This window comes from Diadema setosum, chromosome 7 (genome assembly GCF_964275005.1).
Source record: "Diadema setosum chromosome 7, eeDiaSeto1, whole genome shotgun sequence".
NCBI lineage: Eukaryota > Metazoa > Echinodermata > Echinoidea > Diadematoida > Diadematidae > Diadema > Diadema setosum.
Window position 1 is genome coordinate 19,486,474 of NC_092691.1, and position 14,292 is coordinate 19,500,765.

Here is a 14,292-nt window from a genome sequence, read left to right on the forward strand (position 1 = left end):
GGGAGCATCTTTTTCTGCCCTATAGTTTAATTTCTTTGTATTTTTGTAAACCCTGATACAAAGAAAGTTTGATAAAACAAAATGTTTTCTCTGGTCCGACAGAATTTACTGAAGAGAAAGTGCACAATTTTGCATGCAGTTTTGCCAGTCTGTATTCAACCCATCGAGAGATAGAGCTTGTAAATTCACTAAATGCAATATTTTGCCATCTCAAGTTCACCACTTTGACAATTCTTCTGAATGGCTGTGAATATTTCATGACAGCGCATAGGCATGTAAGGCCAGATACGATAATACAGTACTTTTGTTTCTGTAAGCTAGACATGGTTATAACCCCATTCTTTAGCAACACACACATGCACACACACACACACACACACACACACACAATGGCAATGTCACAATTCATAACACTGGAAAAACATTCATGTAATATAGGTGATCTTATCTGATCCTCATAGGACAGGAACATGGAAGGAACACGACTGGAATACAAGGAATTAAAAAAAAAGGACAAAATTTGCCTGTGTGGTTCCACACATTTATACATGACTGCCTTTGCTTTTACACACAGAGTATAAGGCATCGTTATACATCTTTTTTTTTAACGCTTTTCATAAGCCTGCAGAATTGCAAGCGTGATCATAAAGATTGGTCATTAAAGGTTAATTCCAGACAAGTTTTAAGTCAGTCTGAAGAGAAAGAGTAAAATTTTACAAGCATAACAGAGAAAGTTTGATGAAAATTTGATTAAAATTAAGAAAAGTATGAAATTGAGAAGTTTTGCAATTTTCTCAAAACAGTTCTTGAACAGTCAATATGAATATGCAAATGATTGATGATGTCATCACCTCACAACTCGCCATCTAGTTTGTACACAAAATTTTGACATTTTTTCTTTTTTGGGGGGGGGGGGGTTGTGTGTGTATGTGTTTTTGTTTCAAACATAATTATGCTCTTGTTTCAAATCCTGATATATCTCTCACTGGTAATTATTTTGAAATTATTCAGTCAGGAATTACATTCGGTAAATGTTATACACTTTTAAAGTAAAAGAATTACGGTTTCACTACTTGTATTTGTACATGAGCAATGGAAAATTGTGACGTGATGACATTATCGGCTCACTCATTGCATAATTCACATCAAGTGCTTAAGAAGTGTTTGTAAAATTTGGCAAAACTTAACAATTTTCAATTTTATAACAACTCCCCTAATCCTTATCCAATTTTGACTGAATTTTCACTGTTGCACTCAGAAAATTTTACTTTTTTCCCCAGATTAACTTTTAGCTGGTCTAGAATTGCCCTTTAAGGGTATCCCTTCATGCAAGATTTGCAATTGCAAAGGTTGGCATCAACAGTTGCCTCATTGAAAGCCAGAAAGTAAAAAAAAAAAAAAAAACTGTGATTGAGAGTACGATCGAGATTGATTGTACACTTAATAGCTGGTCAGGTTTCTATCCTACTAAATCACACCATGCCCAGTGGCAACACCATCAAGTGTAATGGACTTTTGAAACACTGGCCCCAAGATGGCTGAGGGGGAAATTTCCTCAAAGAACATGGATTCAGGAAATTGAGAAAGATTTCTGACATACTGAAAGTTTGAATAAATCAGATTTAAAAGAAAATTGTGAATTTTTGTATTTTTAATAATTCCATGCACAGCTCTCTATACCCTGGAACCCTACAACTTGTGATGTCACAACATAAGATTGATATACTGCTGAGAAACCAAAGGATTTCACTTCTTTTTTAAATGAAAAGTGCACATTCCCTTGTCTTGTTGCTAAGATACAGTTGTGTATGTTAAGGCAAATATTCTTCAGGCAATATGGTGGAGCCAAGTTGAGTGCTTTTTCTATATCCTATGAGTATGAATTCCTCTTTATGGCATTCCTTTAATTCTTTCCACATGTATATCATTTCAGTATTGTGACATCACTAATTGTTATAAATTCTCATTCAGAGAGGGCAGAATATACATGTATGTACTGCACATATGTACTGTATACGCTGAATATTTCGCGAGGTTTTTATTTTCGTGAATTTCGCAAGTCAGGTGCTACATGTATTCGCAAAATTAAAGACACACGAAAATAATAACTCTGATCCCATATGAATGTGACGCACACATATACATTTCCACGATCGCGAATTTAACCACTCGCAAAATCGCCGGGAAGTCTCGATTCACAAAAATTTAGACTCGCTAAATATATGGCGTATACAGTACAGTATTACCCACTACTTTTTACAAAAGTTACACAACTTTCTCAAACACAGTGTCCTAATTTTCCTCAAACTTTCATGGAGTATCTTGCCACTTTTTTTTTTCCTTTCCTGAATCCAGATGTATGTTTGGAGAATTGTTGGAAATGCAACTCTGTGCGATACAGGGCCTTGCATAGCCTTAAGAGAAAAAAAAAATGAAATTCCTTTCCTGAATCCTTATCATAATTTGACCTTCTGGCACAGTGCAGGTCTATAAGATTCAAAATTCACCCAGAATAGAAAGCAATATTTCATCATTATATCCTGTCTTTGACTGTGTATACTGAGTTTTTGGTTCTTTATTGCCAGTTGAATTATTCATCACTGCACGTGGACCTGATGTTTCTGAAGTTAAAGTTCCGAAAATATTGCTTCAAAGATAAAAGTCAAGTTGCATTTTTGTCTAGCCAGGTACCATAAATGTGGAACATTTTGCAGTGGGGACTTTTTTTCATGCATTTCACACTCTGCAATACCTGTGTACAAAAAAAAAAATAGTAATAATAGGTTGAAATACTTCATTAAGTTTGTTTTGTGCAATTTGTAAATCCATGCTTTTATCAGCAAAGTGCTGATGGTCATGGAAATTGAAAACATCCTCCTCATAGACTGACCTTCAAAAAAATCAATTGAGCAATAGTTCCACTTTGACAGCATATCAAGAGTTACAATAGTATTAAAAGTGACTGGCAAAAAGGTTGATGTATCAAACAAGTCTTTCATCGTAAGTACAAGTATCATCAACTGATCTCTTCAACCGACAGGGAATGACTGGAGCTGACTGATGAATGTCCATCCAGTCCATGTGCCATGTCGGCTTTGCCACGACAACCGTCATCGCTTTTCTCACTGCACTCATCACAGTCTCCTTCTCCAATTTCTTTGTCCTGGATTTGCAACAGGGAAAACTTGTCCTCCGCCGACACCCCTTTTTCTCTCCTCCTGAAGTCGGTCTTCTTCTCCTTCTCAGATGGAGTCGCAAACTCCTTTTCAAGCTCCTCTTCCTCCTCCTCCTCCCCAGCGGCCCCTTGCTCGACTGCACCCAGGGGTTGCCTACCGATGACAATAAAACAAACATGCAACAACAACAACAACACAAAAATACAATGTACATGATTTTGTGTGTGTGTGTGTGTGTGCTTGTTTCTTCTACTTTTGCACCGGATTCATGCACATGATACCATCAATATGACCCTCGGGGCGACTTGAATCATTCCTGGATGCATACCCTCGCGGCATGCAAAGCCGAGGAAAATTGATTGAATAAATATCAAATGTGTATGCAATGTATGGATGTGACTTCCATTTTAAAGCAAAGTGTGGGAGAGAGAATGTTTCCAAGTCGGAGGGACAGACAAGGAGACTCGAGTGAATACGATTACCCGATAGAGAGTTCACTTTAATTCTACATCAATCTAAAAAACAGCAAAGGGGCTTGCGAGATGAAAAAGCAAGCCGAGGAGAGTGAGGGAGCAAAAGAGAGTGGAAGAGGCTGCGTGCAATCCACTCTTTTCTATCCTGAAATCGAAGGTATGTGATTTTGCAATGTGCAGTATTAACCTCTTTGCCACTGAGATATTGTGATTCCTATGGGGTTATTACCTGGCACAGCTTGTCTCACGAGTGGCTAAACTGAGTCATCCGAGTCACCTTGGCTGTCATCACTTTTATACTGTCAAAAACACACGACCATTTTTTTTTTTTTTTGATAGTGCCTCCAAATGCAAATCTATTCTTGGTCATTGTAATAGGTATTACAATTTCTAATCTAAAAGAAAAAAAAAAGGAGGAAGAAGAAGAAGACAGCATTAACCTACTGGGATGTAAATTAAACTTTTGTTTTAGTTCAATAGTGTGAATTTGATGCTTATTAAGACCCTGCAGGGAGCCATACACTCATACTTCATGAATTCACAAGGGGCACTTCTGCACTTCAAAATCAGAATTCAGCACATTGTACAAATCAGGGAGTCCAGACTACTCATGCATGCCACATTACATCAGGGTGAAGAACTCCACAGGCTGCTATGAATTAAAAGCAGGTTGGAAGTGAACACTTTATCCCCGGGACATGCTAGGATCTGGACAATAGAGTGGACTTTTAAAGGAGAGATATCTTAAACAATGGAGTAGTTTGTAATAAGTAAAGAGCGTAACTACCAAATACTTTCTGGAGTAAGTTCCAATTGTTTGAAAAATCAGCATTTCACTCAACATCATCCCTCTGAAAGAAGAAGTATTTTGTCAAGTCAAAATGATTTTGCATAATATCATCAAATTTTCCCTGTCTTTTTTTTTTACCTATATTGTCACAAATTTCTTCTTTTAAGGATACAAAATATATACAGGTGATATTCTGGGCTCAGAGTATTTAAAATGGGAAGTGCACCGTACAATTCATAAAATTGATAGAGAAAGCTTAGTTCGTTAGCTATCTGCTCAAGTTTTAGGCAATTATATGTACTGACCTTCAAATGGTCATTTTATTTGATAATGGAATGAAAAAAGAAATACATGTATAAAAGAATAAACATCTCTCTCTTGTGGTATTGTTGTTCAGCAGTTAGTGTTAACGTGGTATATTACAGGTGCCGACATCAAACCATCGACTGAAATTCTCCATTACTGATTTAGACTTAACCACAAACAAAGATACACAAAGTTTTCAGAATTACAAGCCCAGAGGGGATCTCACATTCCAATGTCTTTCATTAGTTGGTTGTCATTCATGATTGCAATGGACCATATGAAGTCATATCAGTAAATTTCATTGGGTGAATTATGTAGGTTAGTCTTATTATTGGTTACAAATTTGTTATCAAAATGCATTGTCATGTGGTTAGGTGCTGCTCTGATATGCACCCCATTATTGGATAAATGCAGCTACAAAAAATAGTCAATGATTTACAATATATATATATATATATATATATATATATATATATATATATATATATATATATATATATATATATATTTCATTACATTCCTTAAACTTTCCATACACAAAAAGAGCACGCTATTATCATAAAGTGAAATATCAGTGGGTAGACTACCTTGCTGTTAGCAGGGTTCATGTGCAAACTTGATTACTCATTTATCATGATATGGGGAACACAGACAAGAACCATTGATTGATGGCAAGTATTTCACCAGCATGGAGGCACAGTCATACCCTTTGTATGCTTACATCTACAACTTTTACAACTCTTTTTTTCTCAGAATTTCAGCACAGCGCAGGATGAACACTTAATTTGTTTTGCAGGATGGGTACACAAAAGAATTGATATAATATCACTGAAAATGTTAAATTTCAGACTAAGACGATAGCTTGCTTCATAGTGTGTATGAGATGTTTCTTACAGAATTGTCTCATTTATACAGGTCATCATTAGTGTAGTGCAGTCATTTCTTGTGGTCATTGAAAATGTTTCTATTTTTCTCTTTGTGAAGAAGTTATGTAAATGATTTTTGCCAGGTAAATGCCAAGAAAATAGGTAAAAGACACTTCAAAATTTCAGTGATTTCAATCAAGACAAATGACATGAAACTATGATAGATTTGTTGCTCAGCAGATGACTTTGCCATAATTGTGAAAATAAATTATGATCATGATAAATATATCATGATTATGATGAAAATCACAATCATTCAGTATCATCACCATTATCACCATCACTAACTGTATCTTTTGTAGCTTTTAATACTGCTGGTCAAAGTTCACAGACAAGGTACATAGAGAACTAGAAATTCAATGCATATCAAGACTATTAACTGAGCAATTCCTACATAGTGTATGAATTTGGCATCAATGTAGAAGAAGGTTAGAGGCAAAATGTCTTTAAATCTATAGCATTTTCATATCTGCAACAGTTTCACAATTACACATCTTCATTTCATCTAGGTTAATATACACTTGGATGTGCCCAGTATTACAGGGCACAAGTGTGAGACACACAAGGGGCCATGATGGCTTAAGAGGATGACTATATGTCCAAGCTTTGGTTCAAGTGCTATCATCATGTACATTATAATAGCATGTAAAGTTACAGGAATACTGTTAAAGCATTAAACAAAGTCAACAAAATTCATATCCTCATCAAGCACTGCGATGGAGTTTCTTCAGAAATCTGGCTTGTGCTATGATGCTGTGGATGTAGTGATCTTTAACTATGAATTTCTTTCTTCATTTTTTTTTTTTTTTTTTATATTCAGTTTTGAAATTGGGAAGCCTAGAAGTTTTCCCAAAGTTTTCTACACCAATTTTTAGTCACACACGAGTTAAATATATTTGATGGGAAGATGCTGTTAACTTCATGAAAAACTGTCAGAATACGTGCACTACAAGTCTACAATCACAGCTTTTCAAATATCCTATCCTTCAAATTCAGCAATCTTTATTTATGTCCTTATGGAATGAACCATGGAAGAAGACTGTTACTAAGTTTTTTTAAAACACCTACTATTTATATTGTACGTATTTGTGACCAATAAAAATACAGAAGGAATATGCTTGATCTCTTTAAACTGGAATCACAGATGCTAGTTTGATATTCAATGCAGCCTTCACAAATACCTGATGAATTCTAGAAAGTATCAGGAGATTATACATCTGATGAATTCAGACATATTTATTATGTGATTATAAAGAGGCTGAAATATTATGCATAAATAGTATGACGACCATGAAAACATTGGCATCTACAGATACATTGCACCATACAAGCCTCCTTCTGTACCCCAACAAAATCTTTTCTTCACTTGTAATTTCTCCTCATCTCAATTTCTCTTCTTTCTAGACTTTCTTTTCTCATTTGTGCTCTCTAAATCCATCAACTCCTTCAACCATTTTCGAAGAAAGACGTGCAAGGACGTAAGCCTTACCCGGCTTCATCTCCCATGGGCTTGCCACACTTGGTACATATCCCATCAGCCTCAGCACAGTTCTCACAGATGATACGGTAGGCATGTTTTATGGTCTTCTCCTGACACTTTGTGCTGTCAAATAAATGTTAAAAAACAACAACAACACACAAATAACTAAAAATTGTCAAAGGCTTGGAAGCATGTTAAAAATAGATATTCTGATGGGTGGAGGTCTCAATCTTATACCATTAATGATCACAAATTTAGTTTATTCAAACTTATATTGACGATTGTTAGATGAAAGGCATTGGAAAATCACTAGATCTACTGTGAATGAAAGTTTCCCAACACACTGACAGTTATAACATCAAATTAAATGATCACACACTTGCTTTACTATCTAACATATGATTCAAATCAAAGAGTGCCTGTAGAAAGTATTCAAAAGAATAGACATAATCTATAGTTGCCACACCTAAGGCTATGTTTTTCTGTTTGACGCATTTTGTGCCCTTACCTTTCACCATTTATTTGCCAAATTATCTTTGCACAGTGCAACATGTTTGCATAATGCAATACCCGGTACTTCCCCTAAAAATGTATAGATACTGTAACTTTAGGGATAATTCCATGGCCGGTGCCACGTTATTAAAAGTGTGGGGGGGGGGGGCACTTCCAAGTTTCATCAGCTAACAAGCAAAAAAAAAAAAAAAAAGGTATTCAGTGCAAAAACGGGGGGGGGGGGGCAAAGTGGCGACACCGTATGTATTCCTGCGAATGGTGCATTCCCAGTGTTCCGGTGGCCCTGAATTCCACTTGTGTGTACATAACTAGGATTGTGAAGGTCCCACATTGAGAACAATTTGATGCAAACAATCTACAAATGAACATCATATTTCTGATACAATATGATGTAGCCTGACCAGACGCTGTGCGAAGCGACAACCTGTCGCTATTTTAATACAGCGACTAGGCTGTGTATAAATTTAGTTACATAATACATATGATGATGATATTATTTTGATACTTAATTAGCAGAAAAGCACTGACTGACAAGGTATTAAAAGGCACTGTCAAAAAAAAAAAAAAATGCCTTCAAGAACAAACCAGACATAGTGCATTACTGGTGCAAACTGCAATGGACACATTATATTTAAGTAAATTAGAGTCTATACTGAGAGAGCCTGTTAGAGGGTCTATAGGCTGCTACAGTAAATTTACAGTAAACATTTGCCAATCTAGGAAGTTCTTTCAAGCATACGCAAACATCAGCGAGTGGGACTACGCATTTTAACTTGCAGAGCTCAGATATCTATCACTTCTGACGTCAAATAAACACGTATATCAGGATTTGCACTTACCATCTCTTGGGTTGAGTCAGTGGCTTGTATTTCTTGTACTTGATTTTCCACTCAAGGATATCCTTGCATCGCGCACAGGTGTCAGATATGCACATATCGTTCAGTTGTTTGGTTCTTTTGCTAGTATCATGCATGCTGTTCTTGAAACCAACTGTATTTTTGTGTTTCTGAGTTCTGTTTTTCTTGACGTTTCCCCGCTGGGTACTCATTGTTGTTAGCAAGTGTGGTTTCTGACTGACAGCAAAAAATGTATTTTAACTATTAAATTTACGGTAAATTTCACGGGTAGACAAAGAAAGCAACAGACAGTGCAGTGGCCAGGTCAGGGAAGAAGAGAAAGCACAGCACGGTTGTATGATACAGGCTTTATGCGGATGCGCTGCCGAGAGAGTGCGGCCGCACCGTCCGTACCGGCGCGGGGCCCGGGCGGCGCTTCGTCGCTTCGGTAGCACTCGCTGTACGTGGACCCAATCCAAAGCACCGTGCTCTGACTCACATGTACTGTGCACGTTTGCAATCTGTTGCGCAATCAACCTATACTGTATTCCCGGACGACAGGATAGGTAAACTGTCATTTCCCCCATTTTCACTGTTTTCTTGTCTTTTTCTCCTTTTTTTTTCGGGGGGAGGGGGGAGTGGGGTGAGAGGATGGGGTTGAATGGATAGAGGAACTGGTTATTTCCTTATGTCTCTTTAATACTTCTACACTGTTATTTTTTGAAGAATTTTATGCAAGTTAATAGGCCTATGATATTGTGCAAACAAAAGAATTACATTCCCGCTCATTTATGATAATCACGATATTAGCAAATAAAAGCTTATAGAATCATTGCCGGAACACCTGCTGCAGGGATTCTTATAAAGAAAGCGAAAAAAAGTTTTAAAAATACACCCAAAAAATACATAAATTTCCGAGGGTTCCTTCCACAAAGCCTGACCGTCAAAGGGGAAGGATGGGGGTAGAAGGGAGGCACCATTGCCCCCAACCACGAGCACAATGAAAATCTTTCACCCCACCCTCCCCCCCCCCCCCCACACACACACTCAAAACGTTCCGCGGGACCCTTGGTTTTCAGTTTCAGTTTCAGAAAATTTGATTTCTCCAACTAGGCCCTATAGGCCTTTATAAAAAAAAAGAAAATCACTGCATGGTGTGGTAAAAATCAAAAATATTCACAAGTCATGAAAAATTAAGCAAGAGTTATCATTACAAATATATAATTATGTGAATAATATGTACATAAATTACATGTCGTGGCATATCTTTAAGTATACATGGAGAAAACAGTTTATCGACAAGCAAATCGCTGGACTTGGACAACGACCTCTATAGACATTACGGCTGGTAACAATTCCCCCCCCCCCCCCCTCTCTCTCTCTCTCTCAGAACGCATACACGTAGTAAATTACGTAAAACTTTTAAGTATTTTCGGTGTCATTTGACCGAAGAAGACAACACAAGGTGGATGTAACAGGACAGAGACGAGAATAAGAGACAAGCATTTTTTTCAATATTCAATGACAGTTTATTGCCCTTGAACTACGTTGATACCTTTAATAATTCTGAATTAGTTGCTGTATTTAGGTTTTTATGAGAAAAAGAAGCTCGTGTCATCTGCGAACAAAATAAAGGAACAAAAAAGGAATAAACGAATACACTAAATCATCTATATATCAAAAACAATAAAAGTCGTATCACTGAGGTAAGTTTATTTCTGTAAAATCGATATTTTGAATATTAAGATTCTAATTTACTCTTCATGTAAGAGTAAAGGTATGAAGATTTCAGGAATATGACTTCGTCCTCAAGGATCCATGCTTTATTTCAATTCAGTTCAATTCAATTCAATCCAATTTGTCATTTATTTCATACCAACAAAAGTTGAAACAAAATACAAAGCATACATAACACAAATCATTGTAACAACATTTTGTACAAAATGCACAATATATAAAGGATCTGAAGTAGGTCTACTTTCATGATAAAACATAATATGCAATTACGTAGAATAACCAAGAATAGCAATGCACACTTTGCAAGGTTGACAAAAAGTAGGCACATGCAATATAAAACATGGACCCAACGTTGTATGTCCATGGTATAACTATGGGACTGAATTTGATTGTTCAGCGAAATTATTTCCTGAAGGAGGGTAAATCAAGATATGAAGAGTTTGTTTGCAAAAACCGATAAGTCCATATTTGTCAAATGGAGATATTTGCGATTAAAGGTCAAGAAAAATAAAGAGAATAATAAGAAAAATTTTGCTTCTTTTTACCATAACTTAAAAAATATACCATTATATGTAGAGACCAATATATCATTAAGGTATTATTTTGAACTTTATGACACAGATCGCACTTCAATATCTTAAAAAATGGACTTATCGGTTTTTGCAAACAAACTCTTCATATATAGGAGTAAAGTTGTTGTTGTTGTTGTTGTGTGTGCGTGTGTGTGTGTGTGTGTGTGTGTGTGTGTGTGTGTGTGTATGTGTGTGTTTTGTGTTTTGTTTGTTTGTTGTTGTTTTTTTTTTGGGGGGGGGGGATATAGTGTTCCCTATAGCTTACGTTTGTAACGTGGAAAATTAAACCCAGCCCATGTGCCTCGACCTAATACGTTGTTGTTCACATGTCATGATGACAGTCTTGCCTTAAGCTCAAGTTGGGTTAAACAAATTGCATGTTTTCACGTTCTATCCGTTGTCCATGCTGATGGTTTCTTCTCAAACGGCGGGGCTCATGTAAGGTTTTGTCGTCACATATTGATTAGAAGTGGTTGCTTGAGTGATAATAAAGTGGTGTGATGGATCTTTATTGCTCCCACGTTTCTTAAACTAAGTAGCAGTCGCTGTCGACTGTAAAAGAGCGCCTCATATATTGGGTTTTCCCACCCTCTCTTTCTCTCTCAGCTCTCAAAGGAATGGCGAGCAGTAATGGCCAGACCTGTCGGAAAAAATCGGAGTATTTTCGCCAAAGCAACAATTAGTGCGCACCTATAAGTAGTTACAAACCTTTACTGATCTGACACTGATGTTAAAGAGATACTTCTGTGCTCATTAAAGGACTTCACGCACGCAACTATACTTTGTCCATTTATTAGTTTTATTGTATTGCACAGGTACATGCAGCCTTGAATTTCGTCGTGAGCGAGGCACGAACCTAACGATTGATATGATAACATAAAACAACATATAAAAAATATCCCGCATTATGACTCTGTGTCATTGAACGCGGCATTGAAAATTAGTTCAGAAGCATAAAGATGATGTCTTTATTTGGGGGATTCGTTCATTTCTTTGAAGGTTGACTTCTACTTGCATATTGAGATGATATGATTTTTGATGATCAAAGTTCATTATGGACGAGATGTCAAACAGGCTGAGTAAACATTAATGGAAATATCCGGAAAAATAATAGTTAGTCTAAAAATAAAGAGTAAAATTTTACAGGCAGAAGAGTAGGCCTGCAGTTTGATCAAGTTCGGATGAATAATTAAGGAAGTTATGAAATTGTGAAGTTTTGCTAATTTTCACGAAACCTTTCTGGAACAGTCAATGTGAATACTCAATTCAATTAAATTTTCATTTCATTTTTCGACAAAAGCATATGCATACATGTCACAGTCATTGGTAACAGAGAATAAGGAATTTCAGCAAAATTATGTGAAATGAATAGAGTATACATATTGTGGAACCTTATGGTAATAATATATTGTCATGAAAACTGAAGTGATCAAAGTTAAGTATACAAGCAAAACGCAAAGTGCGAAAAATGAAGGGACCCACTAAAAAAAAACAATGCTTGTAGAATGTGGGCCCCTCTGGAAATTTTTTTATCAACAGAAACAAAGTTTGGAAGCGCACTAAAAACCAAACAAACAAACAAGAAACAGAGTAACAAACAGACACACATACATGCGAATGAACATGAAACGAGACTGGGACAATAATAACACTGCTGGAGGAAAAAACTTTATGAGACAAGACTATAACATAACAGTAAGACAACAGAACAGACAAGAACGTTCAGCAGAGACAGCGATGTTTGTCAGAAGTATAGGCACCCTATGTCGAAAAAAAAAAAATGTTGGGACGCGTGAAAAGGAGAAGGAAATATAGAGAAATTATTGCAAAAAAAAATACTTAACTTAATCTGCAAATGTATGGTGAATTGATAGTGTCATCCCTCCACAATATTTGCCATACAGTATGCGCATGAAATAATGAAATTTCCAGTTTTGTGATCAACGTAATTATGTCCAAGTCTGAAATCCTGATATAGGCCTAAGAGAAAAATATATTGCTTTGAAGTTGTTCAATCAAGAAAAATATCAAACACATTTAGACCAGAAAAGCTAATTATTGTCATCTTTTGGTACACGATCAATGGAAAATTTTGTGGTGATGATATCATCAGCTCACTTATTCAACATACTGTACGTAATTATCAACTGTTGAAATTAGAGAATCTTTGAAATTTCATAACTTTCCTACTTTTAATCCGATTTCAATTTCAAATCTGCACTGTTGTGCTTGTCATATTCTCTTTCTTTTTAGACTCACTTTTGACGGGTCTGGAATTCCCCCTTAATAAATACGTTCGTGTTGTCGACTGTTCGTTTGCTTGTGTGTGTGGTTGTGTTTTCGTGTGTGTGATTTTTCTTTTTAAGTTCATCCATAAGATAGAGTATTTACTCCGATGCATCTTTACCAAATGTATTCGTTTCATCCGCTTCAGGGAAAATGTATACAAGTATATTTGCCTTGGTATTTTTTCTTTATATCCATGTCTTTATTATGAATGCAAAATCCTCGTTATAGTGTTCGAAAGCTGAATATACATGGTTCTATCACATGTTGCAATTTATCTTTTTATTTTTTTTTTATCTATCAATTTAAAGACGTACTGGATTAAATACAGTCAAACCTGATGTCTATGATATAGCGGCCACCCTAGGGAAGACAAAAAAAAAAAGAGTGGCCGTTGTAGACAGGTGGCCGCTATAGACAGGGTCTTTAACGTGGCTTTTCTCTCGATGGGGATTCCCTTTAGTGGCCGCTATAGGCAGGTGGTCGCTATAGACAGGTGGCCGCTCAGGCAGGTTTAACTGTATATGTCATTCTCGTTGACCTTCAGGATTATTGTACTCTTTGACCTTTAATGTGTTGTAATATGTTTATGTTTTTTATTTGTTTCTTCCTTTCTTTTTTTTGTGATCAACTGTGTGTATTAATTATGTTTGAACTGTGGTTTTTGTCACTACATGTTTGTACACACTGTCCAATGAATAATTTCTGTGTTGCAACATTTATTTCAAGTTTGTATGTCCTCTATCTGCATATACATGTACTTTGAAATACTTTAATATAAGTACTATGTATAATATGTATATATTTTAAATCAACATAATTATCAATATACCTTTAAAAATGCTCTATCTGTAAATGGATAAACTAGCATACGCAACACGAATTTGGCATTCAGTTGTTTTTCGAGTGATCTGCGTTTTACAAGCTCCGCTTTTCAGTAAAACACTCTTTTCCATTGATTACCAGGTATTAATTGCTTTTTGGTCACCATTGAAAAGTAAACAACTGTTTTTATTCATTCGCACAAAAAAGTCTTTATGAACCGCCTCGATTACAATTTAACTTGTTGAAAAAATATAACTTTCAAGGCATAGTTTGTATTTTTATTACCTTTCTATTGGATGAAAATAAAAAACAGAATATGAATTGAATTGAGTGGAATTGAAATGAATTGGATTAAATTGAATGAATTAGATA

General features: G+C 36.0%; 1 protein-coding gene across 1 annotated transcript; it reads right to left on the reverse strand.

Moving 5' to 3' along the window:
* Positions 1-3,016: 3,016 nt before the first annotated feature.
* Positions 3,017-8,810, reverse strand: LOC140231101 (uncharacterized protein C9orf85 homolog). Its single transcript, XM_072311254.1, has 3 exons — positions 8,504-8,810; positions 7,161-7,274; positions 3,017-3,329 (listed from the first exon to the last, which is right to left on the reverse strand). The coding sequence occupies exons 1-3, from the start codon at positions 8,710-8,712 to the stop codon at positions 3,017-3,019; spliced, it is 636 nt and encodes a 211-aa protein (XP_072167355.1). The 5' UTR covers positions 8,713-8,810.
* Positions 8,811-14,292: the final 5,482 nt, after the last annotated feature.

What these genes read in the sequence shown, in the direction of transcription:
- LOC140231101 (XM_072311254.1), bottom strand. Translation starts at nt 8,712, where the DNA reads ATGAGTACCCAGCGGGGAAACGTCAAGAAAAACAGAACTCAGAAACAC. An exon ending in CTGACTCAACCCAAGAGATG is followed by an intron (nt 7,275 to 8,503) that starts GTAAGTGCAAAT and finishes TTTATTTGACAG; the next exon opens with CACAAAGTGTCAGGAGAAGA. An exon ending in CCCATGGGAGATGAAGCCGG is followed by an intron (nt 3,330 to 7,160) that starts GTAAGGCTTACG and finishes TGTCATCGGTAG; the next exon opens with GCAACCCCTGGGTGCAGTCG.